Consider the following 27,618-nt stretch of genomic DNA (forward strand, 5'->3'; position numbering starts at 1 on the left):
GCCGACCTTTGAGCGTGTCTCTCCCCTTCTCTCTCTCCCTCTTTCCTGTCTATCTTCACTTGATACTATCAATAAATGCAGAAAGTAATTTTTTCTCAATAAAAATAACATATTTTACAGCTGCCATTTTGTAAAATCCAAACAGACATCTGGGCAACTGCAAACATTGATTTTCTGATTCCTTAGACAATACCCTTTCCAAAAATGTATAGTAATGCAAATCTTTAAAAAAATCCAACAACATTTTCTGACTAACCACACCAGGTCATTTTGGACCCAGTCATGCATCTAAGGGTTAATGTTGGGTTTTTTGTGTAGCTTCATAACTACCACCATTGGCTTCCTTGATGCTGAAAATGTAGGTTTAGCAGTTGAAATCAATGTTCTAGCTTATTTAGAGGCAGAGATATTACAAAACGTACATTTTACGGTGGCCATTTTGTAAATTCCAATATGGCCGCCACAGACATCTGGGCAAATGGGAACATTGATTTTCTGATTCCTTACATAATACCCTTTCCAAAAATGTATAGATATGCAAATCTTCAAAAAAATCCAACAAAACTTGAAACCAAAGCATAAGGGACCTGACTATATGGAGAAATCATTTAACATGCATCTATGTGATGGGTGACAGGACAGCTTGCCCAATGCCCTCGCAGAGTGGAGTGAGTGTGGCTTAATGAAGGGCTTAATATGATGTCTGTTTTGCAATGGCTCTCTCCACTAGGACCTTAGAGTATATATGAAGACTAGGACCCCTAAATGAATATGTATTTGACTGTGAAATATATTTTGTGTGAGCTTGCACCCTGAGGGTGCGTGTATGTAAACACAAACATTGTCCTAACACAAACATTAAATGCCATTGATAATATAATGAATGGCAAGCCACTTTTGACGGGATGAAAAAAGCTAATTTTCTAATTGGTTACTTTTACTTTCACTTACTTAAGTAAACTGGAGATCTGAAAAAAATCATTAACATGGAGAAACACATCTTTGATCTGTCATCAAGATGTGTTTCACCATGTTAATGATTTTTTTCATACTTACAGTTCTAGGAAACACAGAATGGGGGAACTTTTTAATTATTTCCACACACAACAGCTTTAAGGTATATTAATGACATAGTAAAATGTTGAAAATGAGTGGAATGCCCCTTTAAGTACAGCACTCGTGTACTCAATACTTAGTTACCGTCCTCCACTGTCAACGCGTGAATAGAAGGTGTTACAAACACCTCCGTCACATTGCTGTCTCCTTGTGTAAAATGGCTTTCAGTACATTGTTTGGAGCTGCGGTCATTTGTGTCTCAAGCTCCAGTCCGTGTGTTAAGCTCATAAAGGTAAACCATTAAAGATTAGAGCATGTACATTATGGCTAGGCATTAAACAACTTTAGCATAAAAGTGATTTAAATGTGCTATTATTGTGGGCTCGTTAGACAAATATATAAATGAATGAACGGACGGACGGACGGACGGACAAACAAATGTATGAACTAGAAATGCACTCTGTCGAGATGCCAACTTGCGCCTTGCACACAAGTATAGGCCATGTACAGTATGGCCTGTGCGCAAGCAGAGCGCGCCATGAGGTGCGCTCACCACTGCTGGTACGACTGCATCTCTGAGTCTTAAAGCTATCTGCTGCTGTCTGGGTACGACTGCTGCTCTGAGTCCTAAAGCTATCTGCTGCTGTCTGGGTACGACTGCTGCTCTGAGTCCCTATAGAGCTCTCTGCTATTCTAAATCCTTTAGAGTGACCTTATACCAACCTTAGTTACGTCACCAAGAATGGTGGACCCTTATTGGCTGTTGGAGGACACCGACATACATACATACATACATACATACATACATACATACATACATACCCATCCGATCGCAGTACTTGCAAGCTCTGCTTGTGCAAGTAATGGATGAATCAATCAATCAATCAATCAATCAATCAATCAATAAACCTCCCCAAAAAAGGGTGTGTAACTGATAGAAGTTTATACAAAAAATCACACTTGAGTGAAGTGAAGGGCACCCACTGTGGCTGCCACATGACTATTATTTTTGGTGGCTTGTTGGTTATTGGTAAGAGAATCATGCCACATGAAGTCATGTCTGAAAACTATAGACGTTGGAGGGGTCAGCGCCCCTCAAAAATACGTTATTTACTTTTGATATCAGTGCAGTGCAGTTTAATGACAGTCTCATGCATTCTCCAGATATTGTCCTTTTGCCCCTCAGGGGAAAAGAAAGAGTCAATAGACATGGAATTTACTGCTTTTATCAGCATTAATTATGACATTTCTGAGAAATAATCCATTTCATCATTACACAACAGTAACTGGTGGCAGCAGCAGCCATGCATGGAAGCAACAGGAGCAGTATGGATTCAATATCTTGCTCAAGGACATTTCAATATGTTAACACATCCTGTCTATTTGTGTTACAGTTTCACGATGGCTCTAAACATAGCTGGGTTGGTAGCATTGTTGGTCTTCTATGCCTTGATCCTGGGGATGGGGGTCTGGGCTTCTAAGAAATCCAGGAGGGAGGAGAAGAAATGTGTGGGATCCAGAAGTGAAGTCACCATGATAGGAGGACGCAACATCAACATTTGGATTGGCATCTTCACAATGACAGGTGAGAACATTTGTATGACGATGGATATGGCATAAATCAGGGATTCACTGACCTTTTCATGTCAAAGACCCCCAAATTGATGTTGACGCGGACCCTCAATCTGAAAAGATGTGTCAGGGAATTAAACATTTCACACTTATTGAACTTTTTCACAATTGTTCATGATTTTTGCAAATGTTTCAAAAGCAGCAGATACAAGCCCAAAAATATCTGAAGAAACATAATTATCTGAAAAACCCATGAGTGTATGTTTGCTATACTTTCAAAAATTTGCGAAACATTTTGCCTATAGCGACATATGCCAAAACTAGGGACGCCAGGTTGGTTAAGTCTTCCAGGTGGGTTTTCTGCAGTAAATACCTAACCAATAAACAGCATTATAAGAGCTTGTGGCTAATACTACATTGTATACTTGGAACACAGGTTCTCCCGACAGCAACCAATCACCGACGGGTTTGTAAATAGCGAATTATATTATGGGAAAAAACCTGGTGTATTTGTATTTTAAATAAGGGGTAAAATAGCGCATTTCATAAAATGTCTCCAAATGGCCATCCCTGCTTTGGACATGGGCAAAAAGCACTATAGTCTACTAAGGGCAGACATGATGTGTAAAATATTATTACATCTATTCCAAACTCCCAGTAGCGTTCGGAATAGTTCGGAAGTGTTTACATGGTAAATTCAAACGGTATACCACCCCTCCAGACCGGAATGGGATATTCTATTCCAATTGAGTTTTGAGTGTTTACCTGAGCATTTTTGAGTGGTGTAAACCACTCCTACAACTGGCTTTGTTAGTTTGTCTGTCTGTCTGTTCGTATCAAAAAATGAGCATGGTTGCTATGGTCACCCAGTTCACACGGGTGTGATTTCATTACGTCAGACATTACGTCAGACCACAGCTGATCAGTCTATATAAGACCTTACACCACTCAGTTCACACGGGTGTGATTTTTATTCTGATGACTGTAATTAATTCATTCTGAATGAATGTTGTGCATGTAAACGCAACCTGTGTTAACTGCTTTATCTTCACTCTCAGCCACCTGGATTGGAGGAGCCTACATCATGGGTACTGCCGAGGCCGTCTACACTCCCTCCCGTGGTGTTATCTGGGCCATATGGCCTCCTTCATGTTGTCTGACCTTCCTCGTAGGTAAGAAGCAGCATGTATTTTTCCAAAAGAAATTCACAGATATTGACCGATATTTCACCAGTATTGACCAATATTGACGCACTGATAATGTAATGTGACCATTAATGTCTTTGAATCAATGAGCTCAATATACTGTATTGTGTATAATATAATAATGTAATATATCCTGCATATTATCGGATAGTCGCGATTGGAAGCGAAGCGAAACCCCCATTTCTTTGGTGGAGTAGAATGCGGTTCTTTGAACTCTCCAACATTGCAACTGTACGAAAAGCTTGAATAATCCTTATCTTTCAATCTGCAAAGTGTTTGTTTCATAAAAATCCACCGTAGACATCTTATGAGCTACTTACTGTCAATAAATACCTTGCAGGTGATTTATTTTCTATGGGCGCGTTCGGAAATACCCCACCGGAGCACACTCGCCTATTTGTTTGCATTGCACAGTGCGCTCAGTGCGCTATTTCCGAATGCGCTATAAGTGTCAGAGTTTGGAAGTGCTCGTTATCAGTAAAGCAACCACCTGCTGCCTCCTGCATTATGTGCAAATTCAAAACAGGTGGTACACATGGGCCATTGAGTGATATACAACGAGCACTTCCAAACTCCAACACTTTGAAAAAAAGGAATTTTGTAAGGTGCCCCTACACTCCGAGCACGAGGCTACTCTCGCCCTGTCCACTGGGCCTGGGGTCGGGGCGGGGCTCGCCTGTGGGCTTCTCTTCAAGCGCTGGAATGACGACACGGCCGAGAGGGCCGAGGATGGGAGAGCGTTACGAGCCATCTCTTTGTTCTCGACAAGTGCCACCACGTCGTTAACCGGCGTCTACTGGATGGCGGCCATTTTGAATTTCGGGGCCAAAACGAGGTCTTATGATTCAAATGGTGTCAGATTTGGAATCCTCATGGTTGACTTGTATGGAAAAGTGTCTTCATACATGATTCTAGGTCCTTTGGATCAAAAGTACATTTTTGGCATTTTGTATTTGGCCCTCTGGCAAAAAATGCCGGGATTTTTGCGAGGGACCTGGGGGCTAAATCTTTTATAAAGGGTCCATAGAGGTCAAATCAATCATCCCTGAGGGGAACCACTCACATCAACTATCTGGAACTCCTGGCAGTCTTCCTCGCCTTGAAGTAGTTCGAACCGTTCCTCAAAGGACACCACGTATTGGTCCATATGGACAACACCACGACAATGTCCTACATCAACAGACAAGGAGGGATCAAGTCCCTGCGTCTGTGCTCTCTGGCTCACAGACTGCTGGTCTGGTGCGACAGCCGCCTCCTCTCTCTCACGGCCTGTCACATCCCGGGTCTTCAGTACTCTTTGCCACAAAAAGGACACAAAGCTTAGCTTCCTCTATTCTACTCCCTGATGGGACGCTTGGACGCTCTGGTGCATCAGTGGCCTCAGGGCCTGCTCTACGCCTTCTGGAACACAAAGTAAAAAAGGACAACAAATAGGATAAACAAGTAAAATAAGAATTTAAACCAATAAAACAAACGTGTTGGTGTTGTGACTATAATTGTCCTGGAACCCACATCATGAGTGCACACATCATGACCCACAGCATTGAAATGCCAGACCACGGATGATTTCTCATCCTTGTTCCGGATGGAACTCTTATGTTCTGAAAACCTGGTTTTGATTTCCCTGATGGTTTTCACCATAACATAAGCCACAGGGGCATTTCAAAATATATACAACATATCTCGATCTGCTTTCGGGTAGAAACCACTTAAAGGGATATTTCACTTTCAAAAAAACTTTTCAGTATTTAGATATTTGATATTCATTTTAGCTGCCCCGCCCCCTCCCTATACAAACCCATTGTAACTTCAAACTCCATTTGAACCATGTTAGATTCATCAACAACATCCGTCCTTTTTTCTGGTGACTGATATTGTTCTTCTAATACGTGAGGGGCCGTGGTTTTTCATTTACTGTTTCATTTATTTTTAAATATTGTTTGGATTCTTTAGTCTCTTCGGTCCTGCAGCAGCTTCTCCCTCGTCCTCATTATTTTCCAAAAACAATCATCATACATGATTCTAGGTAATTTGGATCAAAAGTAAATTTTCGGGACTTTTGGGGACATTTCGGGATTTTTGCGAGGGACCTGGGGACTAAATCCTCATTATTTTCCAAAAACAATATTTAAAAATAAATAAACAGTAAATGAAAAACCACGGCCCCTCGCGTATTAGGACACTATCAGTCACCAGAAAAAAGGACAGGTGTTCTCGATGAATCTATCATGGTTAAAATGGAGTTTGAAGTTACAATGGGTTTGTATAGGGAGGGGGAGGGGCAGCTAAAATATCAAATATCTAAATACTGAATCAAGAAATTAAATATCTGGGGTGTTCACATAAGCCTGAGTAGACGATAAAATGACCAAAAGGTTTTTTGAAAGTGTAATATCCCAAAACTCCAAAATGTTCATTTTTCAGGACATGAAAACTATACATTGTTCAGGAAATGAAGAAAACCTTATATTATATTATATATTGTCAATTACTTCAGTGAGAGGGGGAGAGGTGGTGGAGTTAGCTGCTTTAGCAGACAGCTTGAGGTGCCAATGGAGTTAAGAGGTTTTGTCCGAAGTGCTTTTTAATACTTTTCAATGGTTCAATATTTTTTTGAAAAACACGTAAAGGGTGTTCAATAGCACTGATTTATATATATATATACAAAAGTATCATCTAAAACCTTAAAAAATGAGTCAGGTATGTGGTTTCCACCCGATAGCAATGATATTTTGTTTTGCATGAAATCCTAACTTTGATTGCACATGTTTTTCCAGAATACGGATGTGAAAATGACTGTTGAGTGAGAAAACAATGTTGCACTTTATTCATCTGGGGACACACCTGGGGTCCCGATCCCCAGGTTGTGAACCCGTGGTCTAATGCATCACCTTCCTGTTGTGTCCCAACAGGAGGCTTGTTCTTTGCTAAACAAATGAGGTCAAAGCGCTACGTGACGATGATGGATCCATTTCAGCAACGCTACGGCAACGTATTCACCAGTCCTTCTGCTTCCCAGTCTGCTCGGTGACATTCTGTGGGTGGCGTGCATCCTGGGTGCCTTGGGTCAGTCATACTTTTCCCTTTACAGGTCTGTCACTTTGCACACAGGATGCAGACCACATGAAGTAGTATGTACTGTACTCCCACTTTTTGGTACTTTTGTCATTTAAGTGCATCAATGTTATTGAAACTCTGCTTAGCTGTTAGCTCTGTTCATCATCGCATCAGTCAGCTTACTACCTAGGGCTCCGAACAACGTACTGTTTTTTTTTACTGTGGACACCACTATAAAGCATTATCATCAGAACATTTAGAGACGTACAAATATACAGTACACTTCTGTAAAAACAGGAAATCATCATATAAACAATGTAAAAAAGGGGAAGTGTAGGGGGTAATCAGACTTGAATTATGGGGACCAGTTTCGAATTGCAGCCATTCCGTAGGTGCTCCTTGAGAGCGGTTTTAAAGGAGTCAAGGGATGCACATGTTTTAATGGCTGTTGGTAGGGCGTTCCACATTTTAGTGGCATAGGAGCGCAATTCATTTAATCCCTTGTTTGAGCCGAATCTGGGTTGCACGTGGTTTGTTGAACTACTGGTATTGTGAGAGTGGACTTTGTTGACATTAATTAAGTATTTAGACAGGTACATGGGTATCTTGGTGTTGTAGTGAATCTTGTAGACCAGACCCATTGCAAGATGCTGTACTCTGTCGTCAACCATAAGCCATTCCAGCCTATCAAAATGGGCAGGGTTCGGGGAGTGAGGCCAAGTAGCCTGACCAGTTTGTTTTGGGGTCTTGTTGGAGCCTTGTTTTAAATGCATTTGAGGTGCTGTGGTAGGCTACAAGAGGTGCATGCATAGTCGAAGAAACCTTGTAGAGGGGCTCCTGATAGGGGCTTCAAGTAGTTTTTGTTGACCAGTGAAGAGATCCTGTACAGGAATCTTGTTTTTTGGTTGACTTTTTTATTAAGTTGGTGGCCATTTTATCACCGGAAAGATTTACCAGGATGGTGTGATAATACTGTCACCCACTTTAAATGCCGTCTGCCTTGTTGAGATTACTATTTGATTCAAAGAGAATGGATTCAGTTTTTCCCAGGTGTAAAGATAGTTTGTTATCACCGAGCCAGGTTGAGATTCTACCAAGTTCAGAGCTGGGGGCCTTTTCAACCTGCAGTTTGTGCCTGTCTGAGTCAAGAACAGGTTGCGGTCACAGACTGATGTCATGTCGTTTACATATATTAGGAACAGTAAAGGCCTTAGTATGCTTCCTTGAGGAAGTTTCAATTTCATCACAGTTTACATCACAGTTTCAATTTCATCAGTCTGTATTCAGTATCTTTGTGAATATACATGCACACACCATGCACAGGGGGAGGGGAAGTGGGTGGTTGGTCGGGTTTGGAGGCTTTGCTGGCCCATCGGACGGTCTTGCTGTGTGGTTCTGGTGGGCCTCGGTGAAACCATGGGCCTCCGGGAAAGGTGGTGGGGGATGGCTACGGATCTCGCCGTCCTCAGTCGCGCTGAATCCCATGTTTGGACTCATCGGCTCCCTCCGCACTGGTGGCATCTTTGGGGTCAATGTCGCTGGTATCCGTGGGTGACTCGCAGAACTAAAGTTTTTAGCGTAGCTCCTTCTGCTCAGTGGAGGGATGTCCAACCCCAGTGCTAGGATAGATGAGACCTGAACTCCCTTTGTTGTGTCGGCAGCGGTACTGTTGTTACTAGCCGCCTCCTGGTTACACAGGAGTAGTAGTCTCGCCTGTTGCAATCTTGTCATGACCAGTCCTGGGTGCAACCAAAGGATATTTTACTAGGAGCAAAAACCAATATGGAAACGTCATCAATGCTATCTTCGCTGAAAGATAGCAGATGGTTCACCGAGTATGACATGTGCAGTAGGGACACTATAGCGCTCAACTGGCTTATAGACACACGTGTGCATTGTGTGTTTCTGCAGGTGGGACAGTCAGTGTGATTCTTGATCTTCATTCGTCCTACGCCATCGTCCTGTCTGCAGGTGTTGCCATCACCTACACACTGCTGGGAGGCCTGTACTCAGTGGCCTACACCGATGTCATCCAGCTGTCGATCATGTTCATCAGTCTGGTGAGAGCAGACATGAATGTCAGGGGTGGCATAGCTGAATGGGTAGAGAGCCTGGCTGGGATGCAGAGCGTCTTGGGTTCAATTCCCGACCTTGGAAATACATATGTTGAGGTGCCCTGGCTGGGAAAGATCATGCACTGGATCTCCTATTTTGATGATTCTTCTCTTCTCTTCTCTTCTCTTCTCTTCTCTTCTCTTCTCTTCTCTTCTCTTCTCTTCTCTTCTCTTCCTCCATCCCCCCATCCCTGATAGCATTAGCACTGCTCCACTGGCGGTGAATATTAATTATGTTTTTGTTGACCTATTTCCTTGTTCTGTTGTATCTTGCCTTTCCCAGTGGATGTGTGTTCCCTTTGTAATTCTCCACCCATCATCATCATCATCATCATCTAATGTGACTCTCACACCTGTAAACTCACCACCCTGGCTGGGGGAGCTCAAGACGGAGGATGTTGGGAAATGGATCGATGAATTCCTCTTATTGGTTAGTTGTTGTTTCCTGCCAAATTCTATTCATGTACAGTATGCAGATATGTGTTTACATATCTGCATTGTCAGGCAGATATGCCCAGGTCGACCACGGGATGGAACATCTCTGAGCTAAAGCGTAGCAGCGTAGATATTGAGGTTCCAAACGGAGCTAGGACAGCGCCCTAGTTTCCAAGAAAAGAGCATGCAAATGCGTGTGCGTGTGTGTGTGTGTGTGTGTGTGTGTGTGTGTGTGTGTGTGTGTGTGTGTGTGTGTGTGTGTGTGTGCATGCCTGCTGCAGGCTCTCGGAGGACTGTCCTGCCAGGCATTCTATCAGAGGGTCCTCTCTGCTGCATCACCTGCTCAGGCCCGAATCATGAGCTTTGCATCATCGATCATAGTCGGCATCTTTTGCATTCCCTCAGTCATTATAGGAGCGGTGGCTGTTTCTGCAGGTACTTCACAAACACACACTTTGCGCACGCTGTTAAAGCTGCAATCCACAACTTTTGTCCTACAGTACCAAGGGTTCGGACCCCGAACTCAGAATATCTACCAATGTGCTAAGACAACTCAGCCTCATGGTGGCGCTATAAGAGGCCCATGAGGCCTCTTATAGCCACAAAATGGATGGCTCAGGACATGTCACTCACAAGAGAAACAAGTTATTTGAGGTCTCACAAATATCTTAAACAGCATCACGTAATGTTGACCAGCTAATCTGATCTCTGAATGTTGCATAGCATAGTAGAATGTACGTAGGCTACATTGTATGTATGCAGATTAGCATGAAAATTTTATCTCCTGATCCAGGAGTTCAGTTCAACGTTTTACACATTTTGTGCCCAAGACGTCTGTGGACGTCTTTGGTATTACCGCACGGGCAGAGCCCATATATATACGTGGTGCCAAAGTTTGTGTTTTCGCCATTGAGAATGCATTTGGCGTTTAAATTAAATAATTCAAAACTATAAAACATTTAAAAGTAAAAAGTTCCAGCATTTGTCTCCACAGTCAGCTAAATTATAAAAAATGTGAATGGATTTTCTAGGTGAAAGTGATTTTTGGGCAGTTTTGCGTGGGCTCTCTAAGATGAAGACACGTAGGCCTATCCATTTTGTCACTGAAAAAAAAAGAAAAACAAATGCCGAGCATCCATGCCGAGCGTTCCATACCGAATTAGCGGATTTAACCTCGGGCGGGCCTTACGCTAGATCTTATTCAATCACACGAAAATGTTTTATTTTTATTTTTTTTAAATAAATCTGTTCTAGATGATATGAAAAGTTAGCCCATGGAAGGTGGTTGTTGTTGTTGTATCCCTTCTGCAAATATGACAGACGGTGTAAGGCCGGTGTAAGGCCCCACCTACCTCTTCCAGGACCACCACACTATATTTACTTTTTGTTGTTGTTGTTAATATGCACATTATCAACAGAATTCAGTAAGAAACTGCTAGTGCGAAACTCTCCTGAGAAGCAAGGTTTTAAGAGAAACATCCATCACTTCACTAAGATTATTTTATAGCCAGGCGATACACATCAATGCGTCCACCAGCCTTTTTGTTCTGATTAAGCCATTTGAAGTATTATTTTATTATTGTTGTATTTGGAACTTTTATATACTCTCTTTTGGTCTCATTGTTTCACAATTACAGTGAATTTATTACAAATCATGTATTACTTACCCTCTCAGATTCAGACGTAGTTTAACATAGTGATATTTATTATTGATAATTCCAGAAGCAAGGAATTATTAATAATATAAATATTACGTCCTGAATGTCCTATTAAACGGGATCATTATTACAGAACACTGGGATTTGTACTAAATTAAATCACATTTGATGTGGCCACTAGACACCATAAGGTGTCGCTAAACTACCAAAGAGAATATCTCACACATGTTGCCATCTTGCTGCTCAATGATGAAACGTTTGTCATTGGGCTGCCCTCTGCTGGTCCACTGACAAAATACATGTTCAAGTTCATTCTCATGACATTGGATGTCTGGTTCCCCCTCTCAGACTGGAACCAGACAGATTATGGTCTTCCACCTCCGTTTGAGCGCGGGGAGGCAGGGAATGTGCTTCCACTGGTCCTGCAAAACCTCGCCCCGTCCTGGGTGTCGGTGTTGGGCATCGGGGCATTGGCTGCAGCCGTCATGTCCTCCGTGGACTCTGGCCTGCTTTCTTCTGCATCCATGTTCACTCAGAATATCTACAAGAGCTACCTCAGGAAACAGGTTGGAAACTTTGCCTATATGTCTTGTCTTTGTGTCTTCATGTATGCAGCAGTGAGTAAGAAAAAGTCATAGAAATCTTTCTTTTCTCACTTTGCTTCCTGCCAATAAATGCTAAAGCGTTGTTGTGTCTAAGCACTTAGGGCTTGTAGAGCTTTCAGCAACGCAAAATATGTTTTTGTATGATAGCAGATAGGTGCTCTATTAAAGCTGCAATGATTGCAATCCACATTTGTGTGAGTAAGACGTTATTTTGACAATTCCATATGAGTAGTGTGTTAATAATGTAATAGTAAAACTACTACTGTAGCACAGTTGCTACAGTAGTTGTGGTTGGATCTGATCTTCTATTGAGACATTGACATTGGTACACATACTGAAAACATGTTTTACCAAACCTCCCGTATAAAATGTAAAAGAGTAAAAAGACCTCTCCATCTTGGAAATATGAAGCTAAGAGCAGACTTGCCACCTCATCCCTTCACCCTTTCTGAATAAATAATAATAATTTGGTAACTATACAGTAGATGTGGTAACTGTAATGCAACTTTAGATTCAACACACATACTTTCAAACATCCACACTCAAGTAAAAGGTATAAAACCAAAAATATATATATTACATGCTGAAATGTCTCTGTGACCTTGAGAGCTTTGAATAGCAGGATCACTGAACACAGGCATGCTATATGATGCATCCAGTCCAGTCTGCCCACTTTTCTAAGGCTAATCATAGTATTTATACTCCAAAATATATTGGGATGGAGGACCCGAATGAGGATTATAGTATTGGAACAATGTTAGATCAGTATGATTTATGGACACTATCATCATGATTACTTTGCACTCTGGTTGTATGGCTATGTTGGATGCTGTGAACACACCCAGACTGAGCAGCGTAGCAGCACAGTATCGACACGCGTCAAGTGCCGCCCATAAGTACCAACAGGACTCTGCTGCGCGGCTGCCAACTTTGTGCAGTTGTAGTAAAAAGAATAGGCTAAACACTTTCACCACACGGCAACGCCTGGAATTAGAACAGTGGTGCATCGGACCGCCGTGCGATGCGTTAACGCGCGTCTGACGCCGCCATTGTGGGGTCCATTGAAAATAATGGAGGCGGCTGTTTTGACGCACGCCGTTTGCAGCCTGTGTGTGTTTGGCTTTACCATTACGTTTCAACAGGACAGGTGTGAAACTTGGAACAGCGAAACGCTATCAAGATATAAACTGACTTTCAGGTTTGATAGAACAACCTTGACGTTTCTGTGTTTCAGAGATAAGAGGTGACCCCCCTTTCTCTGTTGGTTTGCTATCTAGGATAGTGGCTAGCGCACAGCCTTTGCCTTTTAACTTAACCAGCTTAGCTCTGTGGCCTGTGAAAGGACCCTCGTTCAGCTAGCTACCTGCTAGGATTAGTGTCGGCTTTCTACCAGCAGCGGCCTGCAAAAGTGCCCTGCAAGAGGGAAGCCCGCAAAGCGGAACGGGAGGAGACAGCTATCCGCGGGGACGAGTGACACAGTACAGTGCCATATCCCCGTCCTGCTACTCTGAGTCTGATTATGTGAACAACCCGTCCTTCGAAACAACACAGCGTGCAGTCGATGAAAGCTGGTTAATCTTGCCAGATTAAGTTTGCCAGTTAACCTGGATATGTTGAGGCTTGATTCAGTTTCATGAAAGCAATGGCACTCTAGTTACCATGGAAACTAATGCTGTGGATTTAGCCTGCTCCGGACCAGGCTAACAGCCAGGTTTAACCTAATCCTGATGTCTTTACTGTTCATTAAGCAGTCAATCTGATCACAAACCAATGATTCTTTCCACACTTATTAAATTATTATGGGTTTATGTTGCCTTGTTTTAATCGGTCTGTATTAAAGGACTAATTTAAGCACTATATACAAAATCAAAGAAACAAAATATATAGGCTGCACAACCTCATAACAGCTTGTGAGCTTGTAGATCAGCTACTTTTGGTGAATGTTCCCCCAGAATAGGTTTGCTGTGGTGCAAGTGGTAAAGAATAATTATTATATTATAAAAATATATATATATTTTTTTGTAAAGGTGAAAACATTACTAAATATTACCATTACTCATTGTTTTACAACATATTACCATTGTAACATTTCACCCACTATTGACAAAACTATTAAAATGTTTCTGTCATGAGGGGGAACTCTAAACTTTGCCAAATTTGTATTGATAGAGGAGTCAGACAGTACTCTCTAAGGAGTAGTTAAGCGTTGCTAAACAATTGTTTTAAATGTATGTTTTATAAATGTTTGGTGTTTCATTAGTAAGAGTATTGTAGTACACATGTTTTGATATTAAATGGAGTGTGAAGCTAAGGCCAATAGAGTAAGAGGAGAAGACATCTATTATTCTAATCAGTAATTGTTCTAGTAATGATAAAGTGAGGACCAGGGATCCAGCATGAGTGTGCGTATAGCCGGTTCACTAAATTCTGAATTGTATATGCCTAAATACTGTATATGGCTAGATTTAAGTACCGACAACAAAAGTGTTAGGGCCAGGAAAAAGATGTAGACTAAAAGTATGCGGTAACAGCAATCAGTGAAGGCTGAAGCCTGCGTAAATAATGAGATTCAAATGTTGTGGGGAATATAGTTCAATTTGTACAAGGAAGACTAGAACCTATTTACCTACCACACACACACACACACACACACACACACACACACACACAGTCTGTAAATCGTTGTAAATGTCGTTATACTGTTTTTTACCACGTGTTTTAGTAGCTGAATAGGAGAAGTGTACTCAACCAATAGAGTTTAGGACTTAAGTGACATATCTAGTGGGCATACATGGGCATATTTGACAAATAGCCCTATTGAGGCAATGATAACTAAGTAAACATGGTAGTGCAGCTGTGGCATGGTTTACCAGGATTACTGTGTTAAATGGACAAGAAAGAAGATACTATAGAGAAATAAAGAGATGAATGACACTTTATGTTTGTGAAAATGAAATCAAAATAGAATGAGAAAAGAAAACCTATTGACAATATTGATATGCCTAAGTGTTTACATACGTGCCAATGAAGTGATTTAGAGCCATCGAAAGGCTGTTTTGTTGATTGATTTTCAGAAATGATAAAATGTTGAGAGGTTTAACTATAGTTGTTGAATATTGCTATGACTTTGAGCTAAACCATTAATCATTATAGTGCCAAATATTGACCTAATCTTAAGTGTTGTTTAAGTAATATTTTCATTGAATAAGTGTTTGAAGTAAGACTTTTAGTTTAATTGTCTCCACCAGGCCGAAGGCATGGGGAGAGAGTATGTTTTGCACTATGTCCGTCCGTCCGTCCGTCCGTGTGTCCGTCCGTCCGTCCGTTACAAGCTAATCTCTGGCACCGTTAACCCTGTTGATGCCAAACTTTGCACAAACACTCCATGGATGCCAACGACGAACCTCTGCCCCAAATGTTACACAACGGCCGGTTATAGCGCCACCATGAGGCCGAATTTAGCAAAACACATTTCTGTAGATTACTCGTACACATTTTATCCATACATCACGCAATTCAGTATACACTATCGCCATAGTCATGTGATCAACACGGACCTGCACCACTTCCCATATTCCATCCTGATTGGCTAAGATTGGCTTCCAAAGCTTGCATGATTGGTCCGTTTCGAACAAAATGCCACAACACATAACTGGGAGATGTGGAAAATGGAGGGAAAATGTTTTGCCATGGCCTCTAGGGAGTGCACATACAAAGTTGCACACAGATCGATGCAGTTATAGGTAAAAACATGAATTGGCCTGTTATTGCGCTGTTAAATAATTTCACGGAAATTGCACACTGGCCCAGGCGGTGGCGTAACCGTCTGGGCACCCGACTGGTAATCCAGTCGCAGTGTGCCGCGGGTTCGACTCCCGAGCCCGACACGGCCTTTACTGCATGTCTTCCCCCATCTCTCTCCCGTTTCCTGTCAGCCTACTGTCTGTCCCTTCAAAAACCAATAAAAGGCGTAAGCCGCAAAAAAAATATCTTTAAAAAAAAAAGAAAAAAAAAAGAAATTGCACACTGTATTTGTGAATTGTGGCATTTTGTTCGAAACGGACCAATCATACGAGCTTTGGAAGCCAATCTTAGCCAATCAGCATGGAATATGGGAAGTGGTGCACTGCAGCAGGTCCGTGTTGATCACATGACTATGTGTGTGTGTGTGTGTGTGTGTGTGTGTGTGTGTGTGTGTGTGGGGGGGTAGGTAAATAGGTTCTAGTCTTCCTTGTACAAATTGAACTATATTTCCAATCGTTTGAAATTGAAACCTTTGAACAGGCATAACTCATGCCTTGTTTGGACAAAGCCATGACACTTGTTTCCACATGTTGCTTGACTCATGGGGAACACATCTGTCGCTTTGACCAGTAAGCTCCGCCCTCAGATTTTCCACCATTTTGAGCAGTTTGAAAAAAGCTTAAACCTGATTTTCTGAGCAATTTGCATGAAACTTTCTACACACAGGGCCCTATCTTGCGTCAGAGGCACTTTTCCCTAATTTTGGGATTTAGCATTGTGTAAGACGTGTGTCCCCGTAACATTTGCTATCTTGTGCCACAGCCTAAATCCTAAAACACCTCCGCTACCCGTTACATTATACATAGGGGTGGTTTGGGCGTTACAATAATTAAACCAATCACCGTGCCACCTGCCATTGCCTTTAAGAGATCCATTATCCATTACGCATTATGCCCAGTGATATCTTGCCTTACACTAGGGCCCATGGAAGAGCGATGCGTTGCTGCCTTGAAATATATTTGTATTTGATTAGATACAGAGGGTTGTTTTGTGGGTCCAGTAGCTCCTGAAGAATATTTTGTGCTATTTCACATTTATGGGACAGTTTTAATTATGTGCAAGCTTCATGCTTTTTCTATCGTTAGTTTCAGTTGTTGACCAGCTGCTTAAACACCCTGGGCCTAGGGTCTTAGCAGGGTTTCCAGGAGAACCTGGCCAATGCCGATTATAAAGATAGCATTAAACTAAAGCTGCAGGTTAAGGTGTCAATCATGTGGGTGTCCTTGCAAGGGGTGCCTTAAATAACTGCCTGTCCCTCAGCTTTTGTGTACCTATATATTCTGACTCAATGTAAGGATGGCGTGCAGTTGGGCTGGCCACCATGGTGGTCAGCCATGCGGGTCCTGCTTGTCCTCTGCTGTATTATGTACTCTGAAAATAAAACAAACTCCGAAACATCTCTCTGCCTGCCTGCGCCTCAAAGTATTTTGAGTCTTTATGCGATGGAGAGAACGCACTCTCCTGGTTCAAATATACACTACCCGTTACATTATGCATAGGTGTGGTTTGGGCGTTACAATAATTAAACCAATCACCGTGCCAGCTGCCATTGCCTTTAACAGATCCATTATGCATGCATTATGACCAGTGATATCTTGCCTTACACTAGGGCCCATGGAAGAGCCATGCGTTGCCTTGAAAATATATTTATATTGATACAGTATATATTTATATTTGATACAGAGGGTTGTTTTGTGGGTCCAGTAGCTCCTCTATCATCCACTCCGACCAACACCGCCTCACTGAAATAAACCAGCGCTGCCCCACCCCCTCCCCACCCTGCCGTTTTTTTGTTTGTTTTTCATCGCCGCACAGAACCATATGGAACACTCATGAACAGCCAAGAACACTCCTCATTTCATTTAGCCATAACTCGCTCAAATATATATATTTTTAAAGTATTTTGTGTAATACTTAAAAAAGGTTTCATTTGGTATATATGTAACGGTTGTGTACCCGTCCTGTCATGCAACACACACACAGAGGCACTGGGTTGGATGTTGTGGTTCTTTTACTGAGGTAGCTCTGCAAATGAGTGGTTCAAGACACAGAACATAATGTGGTTTAGCTCCTCCGCTGATATTGACGTCATAAGAAAGATAACATTGTCTTCAGTATCAAAATAAATAGTAGCCTACAACCAACATGAGCAACACATACAAAACGAAAATACACTGGGATAGCATGTCCAATGCTGTTACATGACTGTGTATCATACAACAAATCTCACGTTAGCTTTTAGTGTACTTAATAATACCTTTTCAGAGGAGCACCGGACTGTACACACTTACCACAGCAGATAGCTAGTCAGACTGTGGGGAATTTCCGTTTCCGGTCACATTTATAGGCTACCAGTAGGGGGCGCCAAACAACCACTCACGCAGGAGGATAAACTATAGACATATTTTAGCAGGGATTTCACTACAATAAACAAAGTATTTCTTCTACCCGTTACATATAGATCATGATTGTATTGTCTATCTATGAAACGGTATCAAGCAAAGAGGAATGTTCAGGAAATCGGATAAATTAAACAGACTGAACTGAGGCGAAAATAACATTAATGGAAATGACACCCGTTGCTTCATTACCATCTAGCCTTTAATTGCCTTTCAATAAAACCACATTTGGTTGACCCAAGTATCAGCTACGTGTTGCTGATATTATTGTAATCCATTTAATATTTGCTGCGCAATGGGGTGATGCAACTGAACGAGCAGAGTGAATCACGCACAATGCACCACGGCACAACTCAAATAACTTCTTTGACTAGACAATTAAACACAATTGACAAGGAATTGACACTGCTCTCTTCCACTTAGCCAAAATGTTTTAATTTTACGGCATGACCACATCAAATGGCTATTATTTATTTTTACATTTAAAGCACTGCCCAGAACATGTTGGATCATATTTACTGCGTATAGCTGGAGTTACATGTAACCTGTGAATGATCTTGTACTGTGTCTCATGAGTTCTGTTAGAGCTTGTAATTTGTTTTGCATTTAACAAGATTCTTTTCCACTTTTATCATCAATTTGGAACCCAAAATCCTCTGCCCAGAATGTTTTACTTTATATTTGGGGTTTTAATGAACATTTGAGAGTATATATAGCTTATCACCGTCTTCTTTAAGGAAGAGGCTTTCATTAATATTTGTTCCAAATTGTTTTCCCTCGTCTCTCTTTTGTAAAATGGTACAGATTGGAACTCCTAAATTGTAGATACCTGAAGAATTGTACTTGAGGCAAATTAAATTCATTCCTAATTTGGGCAAAGGATTTTAAGGTTCCACCCAGAAAGAGATCTTGTATTTTTAAAATACCAGCCTCCTTCCAGGCTCTGAATCCAACATCTGAACATGATTGAGCAAAGTCAGGATTACAAAAAACAGGAGCAAGAACTGAATATGTGTTAGTAATACCAAAATATGTACGTATTTGATTCCAAGATTTCAAGGTATTTCTCACAATAAAGTTGTCTCTTATCCCTTGGAGTGAAATGGCTCCGTTTATAAATGGCAACTCAGAAAGAGCGGACCGACAAACATCCAACACCCTCCAAATGAAGAAAAGATGAATTTGTATAATTTTTTACCCACTCTGCTATGTATCTAATTTGTGAGGCCCAGTGGTAATACATTATGTTTGGGAGCGCTAATCCCCCTTCTATCTATGGTACCTGTAATTTCTCTAGTTTAAGCCTAGGACGTTTGCCTTTCCATACAAATTTGCGAATCATACTGTGTATTAGTTTAAAATAATGGAATGGAATAATGGAAAATAATTAGGCAACATCTGCATTGGATATAAAAGCCTCGGAATTGACACTGCTGATTATATAGGACAATTACAATCCCAGAGATTTGTGGAGAATTAAGACAGAACAGGACCTCTGAGCTGTGAATGTACTGCAACATGAATTTGCATCACGGGTGGTTTGAGGAGTCCTAAACCTATGTGCATAAGATAGCCTCCACCTGCAAATAAAGGTGTCGGCATAATGTATTGTGGGTAGTGTGGCCGCAAGATACCGTTTACGCATAGTGGAAGCTTCTAAATGCGTAATAGTTAATGCTTGCGGGTAAGGCATGGCATATGATAGAGCCAACAATCTATAGACCATTATCTGAAATCCCATTTGAAGAGAAGTTTGTACGTGAAAACTCATGCCTCGTTTGGCTTGACTCATGCGGAACTCAATTTTTGATGAATTGAACATGGTGGACCCTGTTGTAAACAAGTGTAATGCTTAATTGGGTCGTCCACTCACAGTTAACAGCCTTTGTATTGAGTTTGTGCTTGAAATGTACTGTAATTCTGCAAACTGTTAATACAATTTTCAATCAATCAATCAAACACATATGTCACTTTGTACAGCGATAAGAGGGGCAAAGGAATGCAGCAATACGAAAAAGACCATATGCAATACGCACAATAAGCCGGTCTGTTTGGGGTACGGACAGCTGCAATACTGCTGGGTGACCTTAAGTGGCACTGTTGAGCAGCCTAAAAGGGCCATTCACACTGAGCACTATCACTATAACTGCAGCCAGCCAGCTGTGTTGTTGATTAGCCTGCACCGCTCAATTCGCACAAGTGATTTTTCTTATTGCCTGGCCCCCGTCTTATCTCTAACTTGATTAGTTTTGATTGATTGAAAAATGTATTAACAGTTTGCAGAATTACAGTGCATTTCAAGCACAAACTCAATACAAAGGCTGTTAACTGTGAGTCGACGACCCAATTAAGCATTACACTTGTTTCCAATAGGGTCCACAATGTTCAATTCATCAGTAAATGTGTCAACACCTGTGTCAAATATTTCAGTGAGAAAATTCTACCATTTAGTGTACTACAAAACGCCCAAAGGACACAAGTGTCCACAGAAACAGGAAACACCAAGAAAAAGTAATTACAATTATTTTTCAAACGAAAAACAACAGACAAAATGCAATACAATGCAGACATCAGGCACATCATAAAGGTCCATCATAAAGCAAGCAGCAAATGGAATCTATTTGTTTATAGTAATACACTCTAGATTAGATAGATTAGATTAGATATTAGATTAGATAGATGTGTTCTAGTAGTCTACAGAATAGGGATTAGAATAAAACCTACAGTATGTATCATGGGTTGGGCTACCGATCTCCTAGCAGCTGGAGGTGGAGGTAACCAGCAGATTCTCAGTAGTCTCAGACTCAGTAGCAGCAGGTAAGATTACTTCTGCTCTCCCCACTCCACTTACACTCTTTACAGCATCCCTAGTCTCCCTCAAGACACCAAAGACGTCCCAGGAAGGAGGCAGCATGTGGTGGGTGAACACCAGACGTGCCAGCAAGGAGGCAGAGGGAATGATGAGTACGATAAGCAACGTTATCAAAGACCTGAAGGGAAAATACTGGTGGATGTCCCCTGTTAACTCATCCTCCCTCCAACCGGGAAACATCAGGACAGGGGGGATGTGGAGTGCAGGCTCCCCGCTCAGAAATCTGAGAAAGGTCCCCAGGACGAAGCCAGTGGTCGCACCGTATCCGTTAGCGAAGGGACAATGCAGGACACAGATGATCTGCGGGAAGACTGTGCAGTACAGCAGGTCTGAACCGATAATCCAGAACGCCATGATGCTTTCCCCAGCGAAGGTCAGGCCGGTGCCAGCCACGCCCACTACCAGCACACTTAGCCGGATCACCCATGCACACTCCCTCTCTGATGCCTTGAGAGAGAACGGAAGATTTGTGTTATTACAGAATGACAACATATATGCTAAAGCTGCGTCCGAGTACTTCCCCTATGCCCCATATAGTGCACTATTTGGGGGTTCCGCCATTTTGAATTTGTTTCCGAATATATAGTGAGCATTATTCTACCTAATGTAGTGGACTCAAGTATCCCACAATGCATCTGGATTTGTAGGGAAGAGGTCACCGTCACTAGCTAAGTGCACCTATACCCATAATGCATGCATTGTGCAGACTCGCTCTTGAGCGCACATGCATGCATACAGTAGGCCTATATGTATGTAGTCATTACATGGTTACAATTACATTGTGAGCTTGTATAATTGCTATTTTGTAAAGATTGTTATATATTTGTAAACATGAAATTGGACATTCTGCATGTGTTAAGGTTTCGAACCGAGGTTTGAACCCTTCACCTCTGCCTTCCACTTCTGGAGTTCCTGGGCACATCCCACTGCTCCATCCTCACTCTTCCATCTAGGCACTCAGGTATACCTCAGTGTTTTCCTCCCCGGTGACGAGCTACCTGGGTGGGTGTGGCACCTTTTGGATTTTGGGCCTTATTATTTACTTATTTTCTTCCCCACAGGATGTGATGATTTTGGAGTGAATGCTCAAATGCGTGTATGCATGTGTAACGCTCATTGAGAATTGAATTGAGTAAACAGAGGAATATGCTGTTAAAACATATAATGCTATATATGTAGATTTACGTGAATGAATCCCTGACAGTTGTATGCGGACAACGTAGATTTACGTGATTTGCGTTTTTTTATTGATTACTTTCGATAACTTGTGTGGCCACCATCGTAATACTCCATTCACCCTTGAATCACACTGCATCACCCAGGATCACGTGATCAACTTCAGATTGCCTCTTCCCTCCCCTCCTGAAACAGGATGGGTGGGGGCGCTTTGTGTTTAGAATCTCCGTAATGACGGCGTCCATCGTTTTATTGGCGCTTTGACATGGCATCAACTTTGACCAACAAAAGAAATGCACAATGAAAAATACTACTGTCTTGAAGGTAGAATCCTGAAGCGGGATGCTTCCTGCTGTCCGGTGTCCTGTGCTGTGAAGAGTTTTGAAGGTAGAGTTGGAGATCTATCATTCTGGAGATCAATCATTCTGTTGAGCTGGGCGAGTCATCATTGTGATGTCAGAACAGGCCAGCTCCATATATGGAGATCTAGGGGTTTGATTAGGTCAGATCAACATATGGAATTAATTCTGTACTGGCCATATAATATATGGGCAGTACAGAATTCATTCCATATGTTGATCGGACACGCTCCATATTATGGTCTTGAGTGTACAGGGTTTGATTAGGTCAGATCAACATACTGTATGGAATTAATTCTGTATTGGCCATATATGGAGCATGTCACAAGGTGGGACGGACTGGCGGGAGATGCAGGTTTTCAGAGCAAACTGAGACCAACGGTTGCAATTATATTAACACACTCTACTCATATGGAATTGTCACCTCAGCCCTACAGGTGACAGGTCCGCTGTGCTCAGAGGCGTCTGGGGAAAAATGCGAGGCCCTGTGCGAACATTAAATAATTAATTAATTAATTAATAAATCAATTAATTCATGTTTATTTTGGCCTTCAATTTCCAAGTATTAACTAATTGAAATGAACACCCCGAAATGTAAGAGTAGGCTATATGAATATATAAACATATATGCCTTTTATGTTTATACTATTGGTATTTCTCACAGGTGCTGCCAATAACTAATTCTTGCCAGTCAGTTGCGCATATGGCATATCTATTATGTAGATATGTTCCTTATAAGCTCCTTCTCACTCTATTCTGCATACACTGACTGACCAGCTAGTTTAGAGAGAGAGAGCCAGCCGTTCCCAGCCACTTCAGATAATTGACAAATATTAAGCTCGGATGTTACTCACAAGCAGCAAAGAATTGCATTTTCCTCAATCCTCCTGGCTTTCCGAAATTCTGAAATAATGTCTTGATAATCCTGTGTAGATCAGTTTTAACTTGTTTGGAGGACCGGCTCTCGCTCTCCCCATGTGCAACATTGCAACTGTGACGGGGACCCCCAGATCCGAAGGGCAACTTCACAAGGAATACTGTATGTCCCGTTACAGTCCCGTTCCTCTTTTTCTTGAGAAACCACAGCTCAGAGAATACAATATAGCTGCAGCCTGCTGCTAATATGAATATCGCCTTCCTCCTTAATACAGCCTCACGCTGCAAATGCAAATCAACATAGCCTACTCTTCTTCACATGACAGTCAGTTGCAAACATCATTTTTCCGTTGTCTCGATGCGGGGCCCCGCGGCTGGTTGGATCGATGCTTTTTGTAATGAATTTATCAAATTAAACTCTCAGCGAGGTCTTGAACTCTTCTTTTGTTCTTTGCAACTCGACTTAATGTCTTTCATGCCCCACGCACACACACCACCATCCACCATTCCATACACATGATCACCACTGCGCTTGATATGACGCAGACACACAATATCAGCGAATAGGCTACAACATGTGAAATATCCATGCATCATGTAAGCAAAACTAGATTTTAGGACGCAGATACGCAATTTTAGCGAGTACAAAATGTGAAATATATTTAACATGTAAGTAAAACTATAGATTTGAGGTCTCAGATGGAAAGTGATTGTTAACATTTATAAGCCTATTAAAAAGGGAGGGGGGGGGGGGCTGTGCGACGGCACCGTCCACACTACCTAAAAAGCGGCCCTGGCTGTGCTTAGACACAACAACGCTTTAGCATTTATTGGCAGGAAGCAAAGTGAGAAAAAATAAAGATTTCTATGACTTTCTCTTACTCACTGCTGCATACATGAAGACACGAACACAAGTATGTGTACACATGAACAGACACATAGACATATAGTATAATACACACACAGCAAAGTTTCCAACCTGTTTCCTGAGGTAACTCTTGTAGATATTCTGAGTGAACATGGATGCAGAAGAAAGTAGGGCAGAGTCCAGGGAGGACATGGAGGCTGCAGCCAATGCCCCGAGGCCCAACACCGACACCCAGGACGGGGCGAGGTTTTGCAGGACCAGTGGAAGCACATTCCCTGCCTCCCCGCGCTCAAACGGAGGTGGAAGACCATACTCTGTCTGGTTCCAGTCTGAGAGGGGGAACCAGACATCCAAAGTGATGAGTAGATGAACTTGAACATGTTTTTTGTCAGTGGACAAATATATTATTATATTCTCTTTGGTAGTTTGGCGACACCTTATGGTGTATAGTGGCAACATCAAATGTTATTTAATTTAGTATAAATACCAGTGTTCTGTAATAATGATCCCGTTTAATAGGACATTCAGGACGTAATATTTATAGTATTAATAATTCCTTGCTTATGGAATTATCAATAATAAATGTCAAAATGTAAAAATATGTCACTGTAAAATGGTGCATTTATATAGCACCTTTATCCAAGGCGCTTTACATAGATTGTGCATTACATTCACCCATTCACACACATTCATACACCGATGGCGGCGGAAGCCATGCAAGGTACCAACCAGCACATCGGGAGCAATTTGGGGTTCAGTGTCTTGCCCAAGGACACTTGTAGACAGGAGGAGCCGGGATTCGAAACGCCAACCCATGGATCATTGGATGACCTGCTCTACCTCCTGAGCCACAGTCGCCTGTGATTGTGATTTGGATCTGAGAGGTTAAGTAATACATGTTTCGTAATAAATACACTAATTGTGAAACAATGACACCAAAAGACTATATAAAAGTTCCAAATACAACACCAGGACAATAATACTTCAAATGGCTGTATCAGAACACAACGGGTGGTGGACGCATACAGTAGATAGTATAGAGTAGAGAATTCCGCATTAGCCGCTTTTTACTGAATTCTGTTGATTATGTGTATATTAGGGCCGGGTCTTTAACGCGTTAATTAAGATTAATTAACTACAGAAAAATGAACGCGTTAAAAAAAATTAACGCATTTAATCGCACCTTTTTTTTCACCGCGGAACGTTTCTCACTGGGTGCGTTTCTAGTAGTACTGAATTGGCTGCGGCACGCCTACTCTGTCTCTGCTCCATAGAGCGAGGCGAGCACTGGCAGCAGCAGGTCACTCTACACTACAGGCTACAGCCATAATCTAAGGCTACAGCTCCGTCAGAAAGCCCAAACCCAAATGAATCGAATGAAGAAGCCGCTTATATCGTTTTTGCTCCATAGATGGGACATTTAGATGTAAAAGCTATCGGATGGACGCGTGGATAGCGGCATGGCTGTGTGCAATGTCAGAGGGAAAGGATCCATAACCAACGTTAGCTTCTATGCTAGCTGCTTCAGCTTAACATGTCTCACAGGACACCGGAGACGCGCAGTGATTTCACCACAGCACAAAGCTGCCAAGCTGTCCTCGATGCGAAACATACTGAAGTAGCAAGCGTGGGAATTCCGTGGTCTGCCTCAACATCATGTGAAATGTTTCCCCCCTAATAAAGTTGTTTTTATTTGTTTTCTCATGCCCTGCCATGTAAAGCACATTTGAGTATTCATATACACACTGAAGACACTTTATATAGGCACTTGCTGCACTTGTTTATCTGTTGGGATAAAAAAGTTGTACCAAACTATAATTATAGTGACGATGTGAGCGCTATATTGAATACCCTTGCGCAGCAAACACTGTCCGACTTTGTATTGAGACAATAAAATAGGCTACCACACGTTATTGTAACAGCCAGAGCCAGGCACATTGCTCAGAGTCAGACGAAATACGACATTAGAGTTATATATTGTCATTTTTATATCGAGGGGAAACATTATAGGGAGGGAGGTATATCGCGTTGGAATGATTCATGTCATTGATGTCATTTTTACACTGTTCGTTTAGCGTGCCCTCCGGAAAATAAAGTCACAAACAATGTCTGTTTATTTCTCCCGAAAAAGTTTGGGAGCGGATAAAAAAGAGAGCCGTGATGCGTGGAAATCAGTTCCACTGGTCGCATGCAGAAAAGTTTACAGGCAAAGAAGGACGGACAGAACTGTTATCTTTTCACTGACAAAACATTTAGAGGTTCGGGATGTCTTATCGGGTTGGACTGATTTCAAACACTGTCATTTTTATTTGGAATCGCGCATCGGCAAGCATTCTCGCTCCAAGGAAAGGAAATGTCGGTCGGGTCGAACAGACCATGCTATAAACTTTGTTATTCCAGGATAATTGATTTATTTTTATCATCACCACCTTACATAATTATGCTATAAAGATGGCGTGTATAGTCAACATCTATTGAGCTATGCGCTTGATGGAAACAATACACCAGTCAGTCAACACACCATATTTCACCATATATATTTTTTCCGTTTCGGGAAAAATAAAGTCAGACATTGTTATTTCTGCAAACCGCATATAACAAATATAACCTCTAAAACAACATTTAGTCTATGCTGTGAGTGTGAGTACATTCGTAATGTAAGTTTGCCTACATGTGGCAGTTGAAATGCAAATGAACCATTGGCTTGAACAATGCCGTCTCCAGCTGTCGGGAGGTGTGAAACTTCACTGCTTGCGGGGGGAGAAAGGGTGAGGACGGTCAATGTGACCGAAAAAGTTCAGTCATAATAGGTATAAGCATGTCTAAAATCATATTTACAAAACGTTTCAGATGAAAAAAAAACAGATGATTTGAATCGAACATTTAGAAAAAGTCATGCAAGGGGAACTTTCTCAGGACTTCATGGGCATAGAAAATCCACTTCAAAATTTCAAAATCGGTCAGAAAGACCGCTCCGACGTGCTAGTGTTAAAGGGGAATACCACTCATTTTCAACATTTTTCTATGGAGTTGTGTGCACTGGAAATAATAAAAAGTCCCCCCATTCTGTGTTGCCTATAGAACTGGAGGTCTGAAAAAAACAGTAACATTATGAAGTACATTTTTGTGATGTCACTGAGATGTACTTCATAATGTTACTGATTTTTTTCAGACCTCCAGTTCTAGGCAACACAGAATGGGGGGGACTTTCTTATTATATCTTCTAGGCAACACAGAATGGGGGGACTTTCTTATTATATCCACACAACAACTCTAAGGTATATTAATGACAGTAAAATGTTGAAAATGAGTGGAATCCCGTAGTCACTATTCACTGGGATACCAAAAAACATTTGAAAAAAAAGGTTTCTCACTGTTCTCGGGTTGAATATTGATATGCGATTAAAATGCGATTAATCAAGATTAATTAATTACAAAGCCTCTGATTAATTAGATTTTTTTTTAATCGAGTCCCAGCTCTTATATATATATATATAAGAGCTGGGACATCTAGTCACAAAAGACCAAGCAGAGAAAATGGACTTCTAAGCTTTAGTTCAGT

The 27,618-nt window shown here is 41.6% G+C and overlaps 1 protein-coding gene across 1 annotated transcript; it reads right to left on the reverse strand.

The window, feature by feature from the left end:
- Positions 1 to 20,415: 20,415 nt before the first annotated feature.
- LOC306941128 (high affinity choline transporter 1-like) lies at positions 20,416 to 24,954 on the reverse strand (the record flags this gene model as incomplete). Its single annotated transcript, XM_079526442.1, has 3 exons — positions 20,416 to 21,224; positions 24,168 to 24,385; positions 24,897 to 24,954. 3 exons carry the CDS (start codon positions 24,952 to 24,954, stop codon positions 20,661 to 20,663), a joined length of 840 nt encoding a protein of 279 aa, XP_079382568.1. The 3' UTR covers positions 20,416 to 20,660.
- Between the last annotated feature and the right edge of the window lie 2,664 nt (positions 24,955 to 27,618).

This window comes from Electrona antarctica (genome assembly GCF_951216825.1).
Source record: "Electrona antarctica genome assembly, chromosome: 17".
Taxonomy (NCBI): Eukaryota; Metazoa; Chordata; class Actinopteri; order Myctophiformes; family Myctophidae; genus Electrona; species Electrona antarctica.